The sequence below is a fragment of the Oryctolagus cuniculus genome, chromosome X (assembly GCF_051225735.1).
Source record: "Oryctolagus cuniculus isolate XC-2025 breed Fujian yellow rabbit chromosome X, ASM5122573v1, whole genome shotgun sequence".
NCBI classification, from domain to species: domain Eukaryota; kingdom Metazoa; phylum Chordata; class Mammalia; order Lagomorpha; family Leporidae; genus Oryctolagus; species Oryctolagus cuniculus.
In genome coordinates this window covers 112664675-112684681 of record NC_142888.1, presented here as the reverse complement: position 1 = coordinate 112684681, position 20007 = coordinate 112664675, and the positions used below count along the sequence as shown (strand labels likewise).

The window sequence follows — 20007 nt, the reverse complement described above, 5'->3', positions numbered from 1 at the left end:
GAAAATAAGCTACAGAAAGCAAAAGTGTTCTTTGGTCTCCGAAAACAACATCTAGTAGATATGGGAAAACTTTGTAAAAAAAGGAAAATTAAGAACAAGGCAAAACTGCTGGCAGCAGCATAACCAGGCAAACTATAAGGAAGACTGATATGTAAAATAAGGGTCCTGAGAAGGAAAACACCATGCAAATTAACTGAAACCAAATGCCTCTGATACAAACTGAGAAGCAGCAGTGAAGGTCATTAGGATGAAGAGGAAAATGCCTTTAATAATGAAAAACGATGAACATTTTCAGGAACACAGAATTCATTAACCTAACATGCTCAGCATTTGAAAATGTAAGAAATAAGTACTTAGGTCTACTAGTTGTTTTTTTTTTTTTTTCAAAACACACTTGTACTGTGCCCTGTGTTACCTATAGAATAAAGGATACAAAGAAAATAACCAAGTTGTGTTTTTAGTCTATTCACATGGGGTAATAAGGACTGCTCTGCAAATATAGCCTGCATGAACACTTTCCACTACGACAGCATTGACGACATCATGGATTTGAGGCATGTATCCATCAGGAAGTTTCACAGAATCCAAGGTGAAGAAGGTTGTATGATCTATCACCCCATTTCTTCCATGTACACTAGTAATGCGCACCTGTGGAGGTAAATGATGGAAATGACTATGTAAAGGTATCATACATGAAACTTGCTTGCACCTCCCTCTGGCTCTCAGCTGTACGTCACTCCATGCCTACCAAGGATTCTCAACTTACTTAGTAAATGGTGATCACCTGTTTGCTTTGTGAACACATGTATGCCTAGACTCCACCTCACCCCAAATAAATCTGAATCTCTGGGAAGGGTGCCTATGTCTCTGCTGACAACCCCTGTGATAAGCATTGCTCAGAGTCCATAAATTCTAAAAGTTAATGTTCAGAGAGTCAAGGAGACTATAATTTTCCCTACTTTCTCTGTCACATTCTGAGATCATTATTTCACCTGCACCATTGTTCAAACTGAGCTTTCTTGTATTCTCAGCTTCCACTACTCATCAAATCACACCTAAGCCTTACTGGTGAACACAAATACCACCACCCACTCCATCCATTTTTTTCCAAATAGTCTCTAAAGTGTGACTTGTTTTCTGCATTTGTTCTCAGAACACTGCATTACTTCTTTTTTTAACTTTTATTTAGTAAATATAAATTTCCAAAGTACAGCTTATGAATTACAATGGCTTCCTCCCCATAAATTCCCTCCCACCCACAACCCTCCCAGCTCCTGCTCCCTCTCCCATTCCATTCACATTAAGATTCATTTTCAATTATCTTTATATACAGAAGATCAATTTAGTGTATATTAACTAAAGGGCATACTTTAAATAAAACATTTTTGATAAGGACATAGGCTGGTCTTTGGAACAAAGATATTTTGTTTTAGGTTTCCCAATCCACCCAACAGAATCCTGAGCAGCAGAAATGATTAGTCCAAAAAATAAAAGGATAAACAGAAACAAACGACAAAGGCAGTATTGAAATCACTTACCTCACGCACGTGCCTCTGTCCTCGAGGCTTCACTGAGAGGACCTTTCTGCTCTGTGTGTCTGGCAGGCTAGAAAACACAACTTGCACGCAGTCCCGTGGATAAGGATCAAAATCTAAATCAGCGAAGGAGAGAAATGAAGTGGACATTGCTATTAGATTTGTTGATGTTGCATTTCACAAATGCTCTCAGGTTGTAATACCCAAAAGTAGTTCCTATTGCATTTGAGGCATATTCTTGATATTTTAAAGCAGTTAGTTATCCTATAAATTGTCCTGTCCAAAACGAAGTTTATCATGCTTTAGACAATGATTCTCCTGTACTGATGTAGCAAGGTCTGATGGGGGAAACCTGTCAACAACTGAACATTACACACAGGCAATCGTTTTGGGAGTAGCCCAGGATGTATTAAACAATCACAACTCTTCCACGAGAGGCAACCAAGTACAAAGGTAAAAGCAAAAGCCTAAAGCAGGATACCTGGGTTCAGCACTTACTCACTTTGCAACCATATGAAGGTGCTCATTCTCTGTGCTATGGTCAGCCTCTGAAAACTGAGAAGCCTAGCAGCACTTACCACAGAGTTTCAGGGGCAATTAGTCAATCACTATAAAACTCATACAATACTGTCAGGCACAAATCCACAGAAAGAAATGTTGATTGCTATCGGCAGTAGCATTAGCAGGAGGACACAGTGCAGTACAAAATTTGATATTAACTTCTCAGGTGTTTTGGACAAGGGATGGATTCTATATTTTTATACTGTATAGTTATAAATGAATATTTACAGGTGGTTTACAATAAGGCAAGAGTGAGTCTCAAGATACCAGGTACTAGGGAATATTTAGAGACAACATAATTTTCAAACATTGCTACTGGAAGAGTGAATTGACACAACCATGTCAGGTAGCTAGCGATATCTACTAAATCTCAATACTTCTGTACACTATGACCCAGTATTTCTTAGTACTTTCATAGTCCTTTCCTTGTCCTTCCTTAGTTCCATGACAGTTAATTTTAGAAGAATCCACATCATGCACTGAATCCCTGGCCTGTTGCACTCTCTTTTATTTTTCCTATATTTATTCCTTTTGTGGGGCTTTATATGATAAGCTGAAAACTCCAAAATGTATGCACTTGCAGCTCCAGTTAACCTCAGATTCATGGATCCAAATCCTTAATCAAATTATTAAATCCAAAGCTGAACTTCTGCTATTCTTCTCATGTACCCCTGTTTGCTCCTCAGTCTTTCCAAATCTGAAAAACTGGAAATTCTTCCCTTACCACTGCTCAGATAACTTTAATCCTCAACTCTTATTTATGTCATTCCAAATATTCAATGCATCAGCAAAGACATCCATCTAACTTACCTTTAAAGTACGTCCAGAACCAAACCTATCTGTGGGGAGCAATCCGGACTAGACTAAGTTACTGGAATTAAGACTTATTCTATGCATCTGCTCTCCCACAATATGGCGCTGGGAGAGAAGTAAACAGCTTCCGCACAGCTGCCTCCAGTTCAACCAATTAACTGTAGGACTTGCTCCTGATTGGAGAGCAGCGTACTCGGCGTGTGGGCAGCCGAGTTGGGATTGGCAGAGAAGGACTATAAAGGAGGAGAGAAACGGCATGCACCGGGTAACATCTATGGGGAACATCTAGCTGAAGGAACACCCGTGCAGCCCCCGAGAAAGCCGGCCGGCGGTGTGCCGCTCCCCTGCGGAAGTGGGGAATGCGGCCAGGGGGAACTGCCCTTCCACGGAGGTGGAAGGGATAGTAGCCAACCCGGGAAGAACCAGCAGCAAACCCGGGGAGGGCCGAGCAGACGAAAGAACAGCGCAGGGTCTAGTGTCGTTCCCCCACGAAGACGGGGAGCGACACCTATCCTTAACAGCCAGCCTCCACTTCTACATCACCTTACCCAAATGCCAATAATCACTCACCAGGTCTGTTGTGTTAGACTCTTATCTTTCTGTATCCATAGAGCCTATTCACAAAGCCACAGCTAACTTTAACATCTTAAAAAAATTCACCTTGGCCGGCGCCGCAGCTCACTAGGCTAATCCTCCGCCTTGCGGCGCCGGCACACCGGGTTCTAGTCCCCGTCGGGGCGCTGGATTCTGTCCCGGTTGCCCCTCTTACAGGCCAGCTCTCTGCTGTGGCCAGGGAGTGCAGTGGAGGATGGGCCAAGTGCTTGGGCCCTGCACCCCATGGGAGACCAGGATAAGTACCTGGTTCTTGCCACCAGATCAGCGCGGTGCGCCGGTCGCAGCGGCCATTGGAGGGTGAACCAACGGCAAAGGAAGATCTTTCTCTCTGTCTCTCTCTCACTGTCCACTCTGCCTGTCAAAAAAAAAATTCACCTCATATCTTGGTGTTAAATTAACGTTGACCTAACCAATCTCTGTATTTGTGTGATAAAGCATGTCCCAAATTCCCCTCTATACACAGTAAATTGCAAACCCCTCAAATGTGCAAGGAAGTTGTAACTTACCAAAGAGTATACTCTAGTAGGCAAGCAACTGAAACTCAGACAATGCCATGATGAAGGCTGCCAATATACACCCACATAAAGCAAAACCACAACTGTTTTTAATCAGGTAATCTCTCTACATCCCGTCTGTTATTTCCTGGTTATAAATACAGCTCATCCCACAGCAGGTAAGGGCATTTTGGACCATCTTTCAATGGGAATGCTGCCATACTTGGACGTTGTCCCTGTTTGAATAACCTTTAATAAGTTTAGTCTCTCAGGTTTTTTTTCCAACAAAAATTTTCTTTAAGATGCCCCCAAATTTAAAGCATTACAGTGACTTTTAAACCTTTTCAGTAAGGTCTTCCCTGGACAATATATCTGTAATTTTAACTCATTTGATATTAGATTTATATTTTTTCTTAAACTATGAATCAGAATTCTCATCCCTGGTGCTAATCATATTATCCATGGCAATCAAAGCTACCGATCTACAAAGAGACTTGCACAAAATTTCCTTTGCAATTTAATCTGTACTAGACAAAAGCTTCTAGCAGCTAACACGACCTTCAACAGGAGCATGGCAAAAACCATGATGTATTTGATATACTGGCATACTATACATACAACTACATAGATGTGTTCAAACACATTCTTTTTAGTGTAAAAAGTCTTACACAAAATATTATGTATGCTTGATTACATTATACAATATTCTCAAACAGTCAAATTAAATGTGTAGTGTGAACAAAACAGGACAGTATTTGGGAACAGGGACAGGTATTTACTGGGTGAAGGCATGAAAGTCATGATTAGGTGCAGCTGTGAATATCCAAAGAAATCTGTAACATTTCTAAACAAATATTTTATCTGAGTTGCTGGTACACATGCTGGAGTATTCAGGAGGCACTGAATAAACATTTCTCTATACTTTCAAATATATGGAAAAAACAAAAGAGTAGTAGGTCGATAGAATAATGTATCCATGGATGGCTATGTAATAGAACAAGTATAAGGAAATGTGAAAGGCAGAATTCAGGTGGTGGCTATGTGTTTGAACACTGTAAAATTATTTCAAATTTGCCCTATATTTGAAAAACTAGTTGAACATTATGGTTAGTAGGTGCATTAAGCCCGTGATTTTAAAATAAACAGAAAGAATGTTATTGCAACAATTAAAGAAAAAAAAGAGGGAAAATAATGGGGGAGGTGAGGGATGGAAGTATGGCTGTCTTCCTAGAGTTGTATCTATGAAATACATGAAATCAAAAACACCCTCATCAAATAAGTATATTCCAAATTTGACTCTGGAATTGAAACGTTTAACACATTTAATTAACAAGATTTTTAAAAAACCTAATCTCATCTAATTTTCAACTTTAAAAAATATGAACTGTACCTGTAGAAACAATATCCAAAGAGAAGTAACATGTATGATTACTGCAGTTAGCACCACCCATTCTAGAGCTAAGACAGCGCAATGAAACGCTCCTGTAGTACTCTCCTGGCCCATCATCGTGGGAGCTACGGCTGTGATCACCCGCCTGGAAAGCAAAGAAACAGTTACTTCACACACAGCCAAAGTTTAAAAGAAGCATATGCTGAAGTCATTGTTCAAGAAATACTTGAGGTAAGCATAACATACTTTGGTGTGTATATTTCAACTGACAAACACTTCACAGATATGAGTTCATAAAATAATGTCTGATTCATCATCTTTTTATTTCATTTATTATAGCAGTTCAGCAAGACTGTGCAGGGAGAAAAGAGTTCCCATAGACTTTCTTGCACCTCTAGTTTCCCCTATTATTAGCATCTTGCATTGGCACGGTACACTAATTACAACTGATGGTCCAATGACAGTTCATGATAAGGTCCATAGTTTATATTAGGTTCACTCTTTGTTTTGTACAAACACCTTTAAAATATGATGAAGAATGTTATTTGCTTAACTCAGCACTTTGTCATCCATGAGGGCTTTGAACTTACAATATTTGTTCTTTCCAATTTTTCCCATTCTAATGCATGATCATCGAAGCATAATCACTTAAAAATAGAAACAAATCTCTCTTGATCTTATTTCCCTTTCAGAATCAGTTCTTTCCTCCTCCTCACACCAAAAGATATTGAGCAAGTTGTCCATAAAACTAGGCAAAGCCTGGAAATCACCTTTATGTTCTCCACTAAGTGTATGCTGCTGCCTGAGCAAGCATAGTTCTACTTCCATGGTGGATAGATAGATGTGAAAGTCAGAGTATACTTGGAGACACTTACAGGAAGAGAATACAAAGGAAACAGGAACTCTGCCAAGTTGCCGGCCTGCAAAAGGGAAGGGGGAGCCAACATAAAAGACAGAGGGAGCCAAAATAAAATGCAGTCTTTAGAGGTGGGACTTATATTTTGTGAGTGAAGATTTAGCCATACTTAAATGCTGTTTTATCTTGTTGCTTAACAGAGGAAGAGTTTAAAATGACAACAAGAGAAGAGGCACTCAATAGCACAGAGGAGGGTGTGGACAAATAAAAGGAGAGGACATCGAAAACACTGGTACAGAGAATTGACCATAAGAGAAGGGACACTCTTTCCATTCTAACAGGACAGAAGGAGGCTGGGATAAGTAAAGATGCAGGAACACTTATAGATTTTGTCTTTGTAACAAACATCAAAATCAGAGACTTCACAAAATCTGAGCTCTGGGTAAAATGAACATAATTGCAAGGAAAAGTTTAATAAGTCACCCAACCCTATCCCTCAAGCAGTGGCTTGAGAGATGACTACTTTATGATCTTCATGGAATATTTAATTCTGACGAGGAATTTTGTAAAAAGTGAAGGAAAGCTCTTATTTTTATTTTTTAATTTATCTGCATACATTTCATAAATGTAACTTTAGGAACATAGTAATTATTCTGACCTTATCAGCCCTCACACCCACACTTCCCACCCTTCCTCCCCCTCCTTCTCCTATTCTCAGTCCTGTTTTTCACTAAGATCTATTTTCATCTAAGCTTATACATAGAAGATTAATTCTATTCTAGGTAAAGAGTTCAGCTCTTTGCATGAGGAAGACAAAAAAAAAGAAAGAAGAAAGAGAGAGAGAGAGAGGGAGAGAGAGAGAGAAACTAAAAAGAGAAAAACATAAAAAAAAGAACAAAAGCTGTTCCTCAACAGTCCAGACAAGGGCTGTTCAAAGTCACTGCATCTTAATGGTAACTTTACTTTTTTTTATTTTTTAGAAAATTATCTTTAAAGAGGGACCCAAGAATGATACATCTTTTGCAAGCACTTAGACATAACTGTAATTTATATGACAAAAGAATATTCTCTACTTAATACACTAAAATGAAGTAATTCTTTGATTACAAATTTTACTATTAAGTCCCATAATACAACTCTTTGAGGACAGAGGTCCTGCATGGCAAGTTAGTGCACAGTGACTCGTGTTGTTTATTTAACAATTAACAGTCTTATGCATGATGTCAGTAATCACCCGAGGCTCTCATTTTTCTATGAATCCAGTGTAACAGAGATCCCAAAAGCCAATAAAAATAGCATAAGGATAGATAACTAAAAATCAACTTAAGTTATGGAAATGAGGAAATCTAACTAAAAAATAAGCAAGCAAATTTAGCAGGACATTACAAGAATTATTAATTATAACCAAATGTGAATAATTCCACAAAACCAAATGGGCCTAATTCTAAAAAAATGAGATGTACTTTCTCCATATTAATATCAGTAAATATCAATTAAAAATCCCAACCTGGGTTGAATATTCATTTTCACTATATTTTCTAGATATTATGATTATCCTTTAAGATACTGAATTACACAATCTCTTATTAAACATCAGAGAAATTGTATTTATTGATTTTGTGGTAATCTATAGAAGAGGAATGGAGGTACGTGTACTTGTTTAATCCATGCAATACTGATTAAACAAAGAACAAAGAACTGCCATTTAGGAAAATTCCACATCTTTCATTATGAAAAGGAAGTAAATACGAACCAATATTGCCAAATTAAAAGTAGTATAGGGGCCGGCGCTGTGGCATAGCAGGTAAAGTCGCCACCTGCACTGCCAGCATCCCATGTGGGCGTTGGTTTGAGTCCCGGCTGCTGCACTTCTGATCCAGCTCTCTGCTATGGCCTGGGAAAGCAATGGAAGACATCCCATATCCTTGGGCCCCTGTAGTAGCGTGGGAAACCCAGGGAAGTCTCCTGGCTCCTGGCTTCAGATCAGCACAGTTCTGGCCTTTGTTGCCAATTGGGGAGTGAACCAGCAGATGGAAGACCTCTCTCTCTCTCTCTTCTTTTCCTTCTCTATGTAACTCTGACTTTCAAATAAATAAATAAATCTTTTAAAAATTTATTTATTTATTTTTATTTTTTTGACAGGCAGAGTGGACAGTGAGAGAGAGAGACAGAGAGAAAGGTCTTCCTTTTCTGTTGATTCACCCCACCAATGGCTGCTGGGGCCAGTGCACTGCAGCCGGCACACCACGCTGATCCGAAGCCAGGAGCCAGGTGCTTCTCCTGGTCTCCCATGAGGGTGCAGGGCCCAAGGACGTGGGCCATCCTCCACTGCACTCCGGGCCTGGAATGGAGAGCTGGACTGGAAGAGGAGCAACCGGGACTAGAACCCAGTGTGCCAATGCTGCAGGCGGAGGATTAGCTTATTGAGCCACGGCGCTGGCCCAAATAAATCTTTTTAAAAATAGTATAAGAACGTTATAAGTTATTATGCAAAATTTCCAAATGCTCCCAATAACAGCACTGTTAATTCTTAAAGTATAAGCCATAAAAGAGTCCCATGTCTGAAGAGTAATAATTGTTCAGGAGGGCATAAAGGATTATTTTATTTTTTATTTTATATTCTTCTAGACTTTGAATTATTTACCTATGGCTTTATGTGTAAATAAAACTGATCACATTTACTGAAAGCTGATATCAAGCATTCAATTGATAGTTGCTATTTTAATAATAATATTAAAGTATATCTAAATCATTTTTAAAAGATTCAACATGATCTATCACATTATGTAACATGAACTAATACTGTAGTATGCAGTAAGATTTAACTAATTTGAAAATAAAACATATAATGATTTTAAGTTATCCTTAAAAAGTTTATCTTAAAAATCTAAATAAGTAATTAAAATAAAATGTATAATGATAGCAGAACACAAATATTAACAGTCTGAGAAATATACTTGGGAAACTTAAAAAAAACCTCGTCGGAGAAATGCACAAAACAATTCAAAACCATACAAGATGAAAAATGTGCCTGTTGGAAAAAAAGACAATTAACCTGATGTTATTTCTCCCCAAATTAAATGTACAAAATCAAAGCCATTCCCCCAAAAAGTCAAGGGGTATTGTTCGTGTTGGGAGTGGAAGAACCAAATACAAGGATTTTTGTTTGTTTTTAATGATACAGAAAAGCCAAGAATACAAAGGGCCAAGAAAGGTCCAAATACATTTGATAGGGAAACAAAGATCCGAAACACTGAAAGAAATATGCTCTAATGCTTCAGTGATTCAAACATTTAATTGTATCTTTCAGGACAAGATGACACAATCCAAGGAGTATGATAGGATGTCCCCACAGTTTCAAATTCTTGTGAGATTGTAGTGACGATACAAGGGAAATTTCAACTTAATACAGGACAAATGTAGTGCCGCATTAAAAGTATGGGGATAGCAATACAAAAATTAGCAAAACAAAATCTGTAATCTTTTCTCAGTGGCTACACCTAAATCCATTACAGAAAGGCTGAGTATTTAGATGTGAACAAATAAATAATTTTGAGAGTAAAACAAAAATAATAATTCTGTGAATTATGCAGTGCAATGGGTATCTGTAAAGACACTTATTGAGCTTAAAAGTCATATGGATAAGACAGACACATTTATAGTATTTAAAAAATAAACTCCATGAAACAAAATTGAAATATGATCTTGGATAAATATTTGCAAAAGGGTCATGCCATCAATTTCCTATTAAACTTCCAATTTTCCCATATTAAAACACCTCTAATTTCCCCAATAAATAAATAACTCTGGAAAGGAAAGCTATTCCATACTGACAGTTTGAAATGTATGATTATGAGACTTTTTATTTCCTAGATTACTAATGAGTTCCAAGATTGACAATATTTCCATTCTTGGCAATACTGGCAACCAGGCAGTCTCACAGTCTGCTACTGACAGTGTAAATCAGTACAATATATTTGAATCATCATTTAATTATACCCATTAAAGTGACAAATACATTAACATAAGTGATACTCCAGAACTGAAGATTCCCTAGATATCACTGATTTATACTTATTTTACTTTTCTTTATCAACTGTGTTTCTTTTTTACAGTTGATTTTTTGAAGATTTATTTTATTTGAAAGACAGAGCTACAGGAGTTACAGAGAGAGGTAGAGATGGGGAGAGAGAGAGGTTTTTCATCTGCTGGTTCACTCCTCAAATGGTTACAACAACCGGAGCTGAGCAGATACGAAGCCAGGAGCCAGGAGCTTCCTCTGGGTATCCCACACAAGTGCAAGGGCCCAAGCACGTGGACCATCCTCTGGTGTGTTACCAGGCACATCAACAGGGAGCTGGATCAGAAGTGGAACAGCCAGGACTCAAACCAGCATCCATATGGGATGCTGCCGCTGAAAGAGAAGGGATTTAACCCACTGCACCACAGTACTGGCCCTGATTTATACTTATTTTAAAGCTTATAAATAAAATAAATCTTTAAAAAGGGGATGGGGGCGGAGCTGTGGTGCAGTGGGTTAAAGCCCTCGCCTGAAGCACCGGCATCCCATATGGGTGCCGGTTCTAGTCCTAGCTGCTCCTCTTCTGATCCAGCTCTCTGCTGTGGCATGGGGAAGCAGTAGAAGATGGCTCAAGTCCTTGGTCCCCTGCACCCGCATAGGAGACCCGGAAGAAGCTCCTGGCTCCTAGCTTTGGATTGGCGCAGCTCCGGCCCGTTGTGGCCATCTGTGGAGTGAACCAGCAGATGGAAGACCTCTCTCTGTCTCTACCTCTCTCTGTAACTCTTTCAAATAAATAAAATAGATCTTTATAAAAACTGAAGAATCTTATGAAGGATTAATTATATTTCAAAAAAGATTTTAAAAAATAATTATTAATATGTGGTGGCCAGCGTTGTAGCATAGCAGGTAAAACACTGACGCCAGCATCCCATAAAGGTGACAATTTGTGTCCTCATTGCTCCACATCAAATGCTTCTCCCTGCTAATCCCCTTGGGAAAGCACCGAAGATGGAAAAAGTGTTTGGGGCCCTTCACTCACATCGAAGACCCAAATAAATCTCCTGGCTCCTGGGTTTGTCCTAGCCCAGTCCTGGCTGTTGCAGCCATCTGGGGAGTGAACCAGCAAATCAAAGATATCTCTTGCTCTCTCCCCCTCCCTCTCTTACTCTTATTTTTCAAATAAATAAATGCATCTGTAAAAAAGTTAATAGCATGCACATTTGTTCACCTTGCAACTAACTGTACTTCAGCAAGTTCAGAGATCTCAGGATAGTACAGACTTGAATAATAGTAATTGTTAATCAAAATTTTAAATGCTGATATATAGATGTATACTTTAGAACAAAGAAACTGCTACAAAGATAGAAAAAATATCGTAAACAAAATGATTTATTAGTCTTCCAATTCCATCTACAAATATTATACCAGGGTACCCCAGAGAGGCTGGAAATAGTTATTCTGAGTGCATCCCCGGGAATAAAGATGATCCCCAAACACACATCATTCTTACACTGATGGCTTAAAATACCTGAGCTGTTCCATCTCCTTCCACAACAGGAGTAATGTTCTGCCTAGTGCTCAGAGGTACACGGCCAGACACATCAGTAACAAGGAAGATAGATGCAGCAGAGAGGCCACGATCAGCACAGGCACTTGCCACTGCACCCTGCAGAGCTGTCAGATCAGTGTTACCTATGAGACAAGCAAACAAAAGCTTTCATGAATTACTCTCAAAGCAAACACACATTACACATAAGCCCCATAGAGGAAACTGTGGGAGGCAATTATCTAAAACTAGAAATACAGTGGGTTGGAGTTGAGATGCAGATGACAGTACCAGTAGAACACAGTGATTAGTGTACAGGATGCTGGAGGCAGAGTGCTTAGGTGGAAATACCAGTTCCACCATTTCTCTGTAGAGCACAGTAGCTCAATACTCAAGCCAGTGTATTTGCAGGGTTAAGAGCACAGACTCTAGAGCCAGACTGTGTGGAACTGAATCACAGCTGCCATGTGTGCAACAGGGGGAACACTAGTTAATCTCTCTAAACATGTTTTCATTTGTAAAACCAGGATATTAACAACGTTTACCTTTGTGGACTATTATAAATATTAATCATCACACATGTAAACTGCTTAGAATAATAAATGTCTCCCACAGATTAGTATGTTATTTGTATTTACTTCTAGAGAGTTTTTAAGCATTCATTATTTCTGTGTAGTTTCATCATCCTCAACAGCAGCAGTAGTATGTGGAAATCCTGAAATATCTCACCATATAAAATACATAGAGATATCTGGAATTAAGTTACACTCAAATGTGAATCAGACTCATCTGGATTTATTTTGGTGCCTGAACCAACAGAGGTAAATAAGCCTCAGTTTGGGATTTGAAGCCAGAATTTTCAAAGCTTCAACTGTGAACCACATTAACTTAAGTATTTCCAAAAAGACAGGCATATGTGCTTGTGATGCAGCACATGATGACTCCGTACTTGCCTCCCTGCCAAGCACCCCACCTGAGAGATCTAGATGGAGTTCCTCACTCCTGTCCTTGGCCTGGACTTGCCCCTGCTGTGTTGGCCATTTGAGAAGTGAACCAATAGATGGATGTTCGGTTTGTCCCTTTATCTCTCTTACTATACTTTTCAAATACACACACACACACACACACACACACAAGAGCTAATCGTTAAAAATAATAATCTTGCTTTTTTCCACGAAAGCAAGATCCTTGATATGGATATCAAAAGAGGAATCTGTTACACAGTCACACAGCTTCTATGTAAGGTAATTTTCACAATTTTTGTAGAGTATCAGGGCATGTCTCTGCCTACGCCATCGCTGCGGAAAGCTCCTGGCAGTAACTAGATACTTACCGCAGACAACGGCACTAACGCCAATTTGCAACGCTTCCATTCCCCCACCTCCAACACAAGATGGTGCCTGCCATTGCTCTCAGAGTTCCTTAAAGCCCCTGAGAACCTCACACAAGCGGTGGGGCACAGCCCTATGGGTAGGTCCCTTGTGGGGAGGCAACAGGATAGGTACCTTCTAGAAGTCTCCATGGCGGCGCAATCTCTGCCTCCTGGTCTTCGCTCTCCTCCAAGAAGACAAGATTCATGGACACAAGCCGGAACATGGTTCTTCTGTTACACGGCCTAGGCACCGCGTCACAGTAAGAAAGAGACCTATTTCCGTCGGGATTTCTGCCTCCTAGCGTCTGCAGTCACAGTACCTACTCGCGGCCACACCTCTTTCTCCTCTGCTTGGCCCAACCTCTAGTCAAGACCCCTTTACCGGAAGTGGGAACAGTGTTCGAGAGCTTTCTTGGGTCTTGTGCCCACCCACCAGCCAGTGAGGGCGAAATGGGCTCTGAGGAAGCCAATACCAGGGCGTTGCTGGGCAGGACTTCCTGGGCCCTCCCACCGCAGGCTAGAGGGGAAGAGGAAATGGTACGCCAACAGGAAGTCAATTCCACTTGGATCCCTGTTCAAGTTGTAGGGTATAGCATGTCGCCCGTGGGATTCTGCAGGGAAGTAATTGGAAGGGGAAGTAACAGCCAGCCGAGAATGGAGGTGGGCTTCTGTTACAAGAATTTGGAGTTGGTTCTTTGTCTCACGGAGATGAATAATTATGACGGGGACAATGAGGGGGAGCAAAATGTAAAGCTTTTTTGAAAGATACATTGTATAGAAAATTGCAGAGAATTGAGAAGCAAGACTCCTTTCACCTAGGAGGAGCACCCAAAAAGAGGAGTCTATTTTACTTAATTTTATGCTTGGCATGAGGCAGAAGTCAACTTTGTTATTAGGCCTGTGGATATTCAGGGGTCCCAGCACCATTTCTTTGAAAACACTATGCTTTTGTTCATGTAAATCAGTTGACCCAAGAAGAGTTTACAGGTGTACAGGTTTATCCTTTTGCTAGTACCAAATGGTCTTGTTTATATTCTTTGTATTAAATGTTAAGTTACAAAATGTGAGTAATTAAAGTTTGCTCTGTGTTATGATTCTATGCTGGGTGTTTAGTATTTCCTCACGAATTTTAGGACCAGCACATCGATTTCTAAGAAAGTAAGTCTGAGATTTTAATGGAACTTATGTCGAATCTAATGTTCTATTTGGGGAAGACAGTCATTTTAATTCTATATACAGGAGATACATTTTCATTCATTTAGGTTATTGTTAATTTCTTGTTTAAAAAGGATTTATTTTATTTATTTGAAAGACAATGTTACATAAAGAGGTACAGACAGGTCTTCCATCAGCTGGTTCATCCACCAAATGGGTGCAACAGCTGGAGCTGGGCTTATCCAAAGCCAGGAGCCAGGAGCTTCTTCTGGGTCTCCCATTCGGGCGCAGGGGCCCAAGGACTTGGGCCATCTTTTGCTTTCCTAGGCCATTAACAGGGAGCTAGATCAGAAGTGCAGCAGCTGGGACTTGAACTGGCACCCTTTTGGGATGCCAGCGCTGCAGGCAGGGGCTTTAACCCACTATGCCACAGCACCGGCCCCATTGTCTTTAATTTCTGCCACCTGTTTTAGTTATCAGATTATATGTTCTTCTTTTTTATTAAATTATTCATATTGTATCTGATTAATGTTATTAGAAATTGAATTGTTCTCTTGATTTCCCTTTCATATTGTTCATTTCTGATGTATAGTCATACAATTGAATTTTATTTGTTGATCTAAAAGCCTGATACCTTGTTACACTCACGTATTAGTTCCAACATTTTAACATATTCCTTATTATTTTCTATATACAAGATGAGGTCATGTGAAAATATTGTCTTAATTTATCCTTCTCAATGCAGATACCTTTTGTTTTCTTTCCTTGCCTAAATGCACTGGCCAGAACCTCTGCAACGGTGATGAACAGGTGTGGCAAAATCAAATACTTTGTCTTGTTCCTGATCTTAAGGGCTATACATTTTTTCATGTTAGCTCTTTGTGTTCTTCAGTACCATCTATCACATTGGGAAAGTTCTAATCTCAGGATCATGTCATGAAAGGGAGTTGGTTTAAGTCATTTTTTTCTATTTGATTATCATGGTTTTTTTGGAATTTATATGAATAATAGCTGTCAAGTGAGGATTGTTTGGTTTATTGTAAAATATTTAACCAATCTGTGTTCTTAGGATAAATTCCACTGAGTTTTTATGAGCTGAATCGTGTTTCACCAAAACTCCTATGTTGAAGCCCTAACACCCGACTTCTGATAATGTGACCGCATTTTGGAGATTTATCTTTAAGTCTTTAAGGAGGTAATTTTTGGGATTTGTAAGAAATCATGCAAATTGTAAAATTAGGGGGTGGGGCTTTACAACAACCTCGGATACTTGCATCCCATACTGGGGAGTTTGAATCCAATTTCTAGTTAATCTTCTAAATACAGTTCTTGATAATGCACACCCTGGAAGGCAGTGGTGTAGGTTCAAACGAATGGGTTCTTTCTACCCACATGGGAGACCTCTGTTGAGTTTCCAGCTCCAAGCTTCAACTCAGCACTAGCACAGCCAGTGTGGACTTGTGAACCAGGGTGATGGAATACCTCCTCTCCCTTAATGTGGTAATACCCTAGCACACTGTTCTGCAATAAAAAGAATGAGCATTGTTTCTCAGAAGAGCATGGACGAATCTCCCCAGGAGAGTTCCATGTTGCAAAAGGGAAAATCCTGGGGCCAGCGCTATGGCATAGTGGGTAAAGCTTCCGCCTGCAGTGCCAGCATCCCATATGGGCGCCGGTTTGAGTCTTGGCTGCTCCACTTCCAATCCAGCTCTCTGTTGTGGCCTGGGGAAGCAGTAGAAGATGGCCTAAGTGTTTGGGCTCCTGCACCCACGTGGGAGACCTAGAAGTAGCTCCTGGCTCCTGGCTTCAGATCGGTGTAGCTCTGGCCATTGTGGCCAATTGGGGAATGAACCAGTGGATGGAAAACCTCTCTCTCCTTCTCTCTCTGCCTCTCCTCTCTCTGTGTAACTGACTTTCAAATAAATTAAATAAATCTTTAAAAAAGGGAAAATCCCCAAACAATGCATACATCATATAAAACATGATTAATATGACAATTTTATGGAAGTTGAGGCCAAGTGAGCAGTTATCTGGGGCAAGGGATGCGAGCACAGGTAGCAGAGGTAGATAGGATGGAGTTGGGTGAAGTTGGAAATCATCATTGGATGCAGTGCTCACTTTGATGAATTGCTTTGAAACTACACTGTGTCATGGTCAACATCTGCATGTGATGTTTTACAATAGTTTTCAAGATGTTGCCAACAGGGGAAACTAGACAAAGGGAAAAGTAACAACTGTGTTTTCACCATGGGTCATTCTACACTGATGTCATATTTACAAGTTTGAACTGTAAAAGGATTCTGGAAAGAGATCCTCCTGCCCCAGATCAATGCAGTCCAGCATTTCTCAAAGCTTCCAACCTCATTAAAGGAACTCGATCTAGAAATTGTGTTCTTTTATCAGGTGTTCCCAGTAGTGGAGGTGTCAACCAGGTCATTTTAAAGCCAATTTCCTCCCAAGTGCCCAGCTGTCTGAACCCTGCCCAACTTCATGCAGTCTTCAGGTCTTTTCAGTAGCTGAAGCCCAGTAGCTAATGCAGCCAGCCGGGGTTGAGGACCTCTGTCAATACCCTCCAGCCCCAACTGGGAGCACAGAATATATCATGATTTTTCCTGAAGAAAAGGCTCTTCTAAGAGCACTTGCTCCCAGAACATGGTTTATAATCAGGTAACCAATGTGCCACATATTCCAACACTACAAGGCCAGAGAAGAGGATATTAGTATAAGCATCTGTGGGCAAAGCTTCAGGAGAAAATAATGGCATACCATTTTGTGAACAACAGCAGAAAGAGATGACTTAAAAGTGAGCTATTTTTGATGCCCAGTTCATGAAAGACAATGTGTGTAGCACATTCTGTGGGGAAAAAGGCTGTTCTAGAGCACACCTACCCCATGAGTCCACTGATGTCTTTAACCTGTTCCCTCCCGACTTGCCAAATCTTATGGTCCTTATCACCAGCTTAGCTAACCTGGTGCCCTGAGGGCAGTGACCACAAACTTGTGTACAAACTGGATTTCCATATGCACAATTACCTGGGATCCAGCTCTGCAGACATGACAGACTACTGAACAAAATGTAACAGTTGACTAAGTGTAAGCTATGTGACTACCAGCAATGGGATTACAGTGTACATGCTGCTCTCTGCAGAGTACTGCAATGTACTCCGGAAGGGCATTTTAACTAAAGAATGTGGCCCACACAGCTGTACTAAGTTGCCAAAAATCACATACAGCAAGTAAGCAACACACCCAGGATTTGGATGCCTTTCATGCAACTGCAGAGCTGACACTAATTGTTGGAATGACACTGCATACCTGCGGACACCAAGCACAATTCTGCACTGTTCACCCTTCACTGAGGAAATCTACTGTCTCTGTGACCCAGTGGACACAGATAGGCTAACATTTGTCCTTTGAGGAAATTGTAGCTAGGCTCCTCTGAGCCATCTTCCTGATGGGTCTCAACGTTGGACTATAAATTGACAGACTTGCTACACAAATTGTTTAGGCCACTGTCTTTTTAGATTATTTGTTTATTTGAACATCAGAGGCATGGAAACAGGGAGAGACAGAGGGAGAACAAGGTTTTTCACCCACTTATTCATGCTTCAACTGGCCCTAACAGCCAGGGGGGAGCCAGGTTGAAACTAGGAGCCAGGAGCTTCTTCTAGGTCTCTGACATCGTTGGCAGGGGCCCAAACACTGGGGCCATCCTCCGCTGCTTTTTCAGGCAACTAGCAGGACACAGATCAGCATCCAGGACATGAACCAGCATCCAAATAGGTTAATGGCATCCCAGGTGGTAGCTTTACCTGATAGGGCACAATGCCATCCCAGGGCCACTGTTTCTAAGAGAACAAATTCACATGCCTAGGATTACCATAAACCCTCAGCTTGTGTCCACTTGAGAAATCTAAAAGCTGCTAAAGACTGCACCGTTTGTTCCAGCCCACACCAGAGGGCAGGTCCTGACCTGCCTTCTTTAGTGCATTGACTAAAAGAGCTCCCTGCCCCAAGGCCTCCATGTCCCTTGGAGAGCATAAGCCGCCCCACAACTCAGGGGCATCTTTCACCAGGACCTGGAAGCCAGTCCCTGCAGATGCAGCCATCAGGAAGCAGGGGCCTCTCCTCAGTCTTCTGGGGAGTCCAGAATCCTGACTCTGTAACTGCCCACCAGCAGATACTGCCCCTCCAACATGCACTGAGCACCTTGGGGACTTTCTCCCTTCTTTGCCCATACTGAGCCCTCACTCTCTGTCTTGACCTTTAATATCACAAACCCTCTAGAAATGCAGTTCACTGCACATTGGGCTAGGTCCCAGTGGCACCAACATGTGGGGTTCTCCTCCCTGACTGCTGCTCAAGGCCTGTACCCTCAAACACTAGCTTATGATGTTAAAGCACCTTTAGATGTCTAGGGATCTGGCTTCTGGTCATTGCCTAGGGTCCTACAAGCAGCCGAGACTAGAACCGGTGCCCATATGGGATGCTGGCACTGCAGGTGGCAGCTTTACCTGCTAAACCACAGCACCGGCCCCTAATATGATTACTTTAAAACTTAATCCTATTAATATGATAACTTTAAAACTTAAGATGTTACTTTTACCATCTTGCCCAAGGGTATTTGGGAACCCATGGCAAGGTTTTAAATTGTACCCCTAGAAATAAGTCCATGGGAATACATGCAGGACTACATAGCATTATAGTTTCTTTGTAAGACCTGAGACAATGAAAACAGACACAGCTCTTTGTGAGCTTAATTATCCTTAAGAATTTGACATGGATACATTGCATTAGTTATAATTCCTTTAACATTTGATTAAGCAATTTTTGTTCTGCAATACATATTATATATATATATATATCATTCTATTAATTGGGTGGGCAGAATATGGCAGGCCATGGAGGCCATCTTCAGGGTAGGAAGTGGAGCATCCACCATCTTTAACACTCTACCTTTCTGATGGTAACACATTTCCAGACAACCAAACCAGTTCTCCTGCCAGAAATTGACAATTGAAAGCATGCTCAATTTGAAAATCAAACACCCAGGAATAAAGCAGCAATTCTCAGAACCTTTTTAACCATCCATAAGAAAAAAAAAGAGTTTTTTAAGCTTCAAATTACAAACGATTTAGAACACTTAGAAGCTAGGCCTCCGTGAAAATCCATTCAACTCTCTGTTTGAATTCCATTAGCAGTAACACCACCTCCTCAAAGCTTGAGACTGTGAAAGGAAACCAATCCATGCTTTTTTTTCCAAAAGCTATCAGCAGACAAAAGAAAGCCCTCCAAGTCCTGCCATTTGTCTGTTTTGAACGAAATCTATATCTCTCTGTGAGATTCTTGTATCATATGTTTTAACATAAGGTCAATACAGAGTACAGAATGTTTAAAGGCTTCAGGACTACTAATGAGTCAGTTGTTTCAATGCATCTTATTGTGCGCTAAACCTTTGCCTAAGGGATAATTTCTTCTGCATCACGCTAAACCCAACATCTGGGAAAATGAGAGGATATAGAACTTTGCCAAACAAAGCTTAGGTTTCTAAACTAGAGGTAAATTACCTGGGATATGTTCTAACTCCAGAAAAGTGTGCTCTTTTAGTCAAAAGAAGAAAAGCTACTCTCAATATATGGTCTTCACAGA

At 40.5% G+C, this 20007-nt stretch overlaps 1 protein-coding gene across 1 annotated transcript; it reads right to left on the bottom strand.

Annotated features, from left to right (window-relative positions):
• Positions 1–253: 253 nt before the first annotated feature.
• On the bottom strand, positions 254–13680 carry LOC103351983 (cancer/testis antigen 55). Its single transcript, XM_017349691.4, has 5 exons — positions 13337–13680; positions 11814–11977; positions 5409–5553; positions 1539–1651; positions 254–648 (listed from the first exon to the last, which is right to left on the bottom strand). Exons 1-5 carry the CDS (start codon positions 13425–13427, stop codon positions 463–465), a joined length of 699 nt encoding a protein of 232 aa, XP_017205180.2. The 5' UTR covers positions 13428–13680; the 3' UTR covers positions 254–462.
• Positions 13681–20007: the final 6327 nt, after the last annotated feature.

What these genes read in the sequence shown, in the direction of transcription:
- LOC103351983 (XM_017349691.4), bottom strand. Translation starts at nt 13,427, where the DNA reads ATGTTCCGGCTTGTGTCCATGAATCTTGTCTTCTTGGAGGAGAGCGAA. An exon ending in AAGGAGATGGAACAGCTCAG is followed by an intron (nt 5,554 to 11,813) that starts GTATTTTAAGCC and finishes TTTGCTTTCCAG; the next exon opens with GCGGGTGATCACAGCCGTAG. An exon ending in TTTGGATATTGTTTCTACAG is followed by an intron (nt 1,652 to 5,408) that starts GTACAGTTCATA and finishes TCGCTGATTTAG; the next exon opens with ATTTTGATCCTTATCCACGG.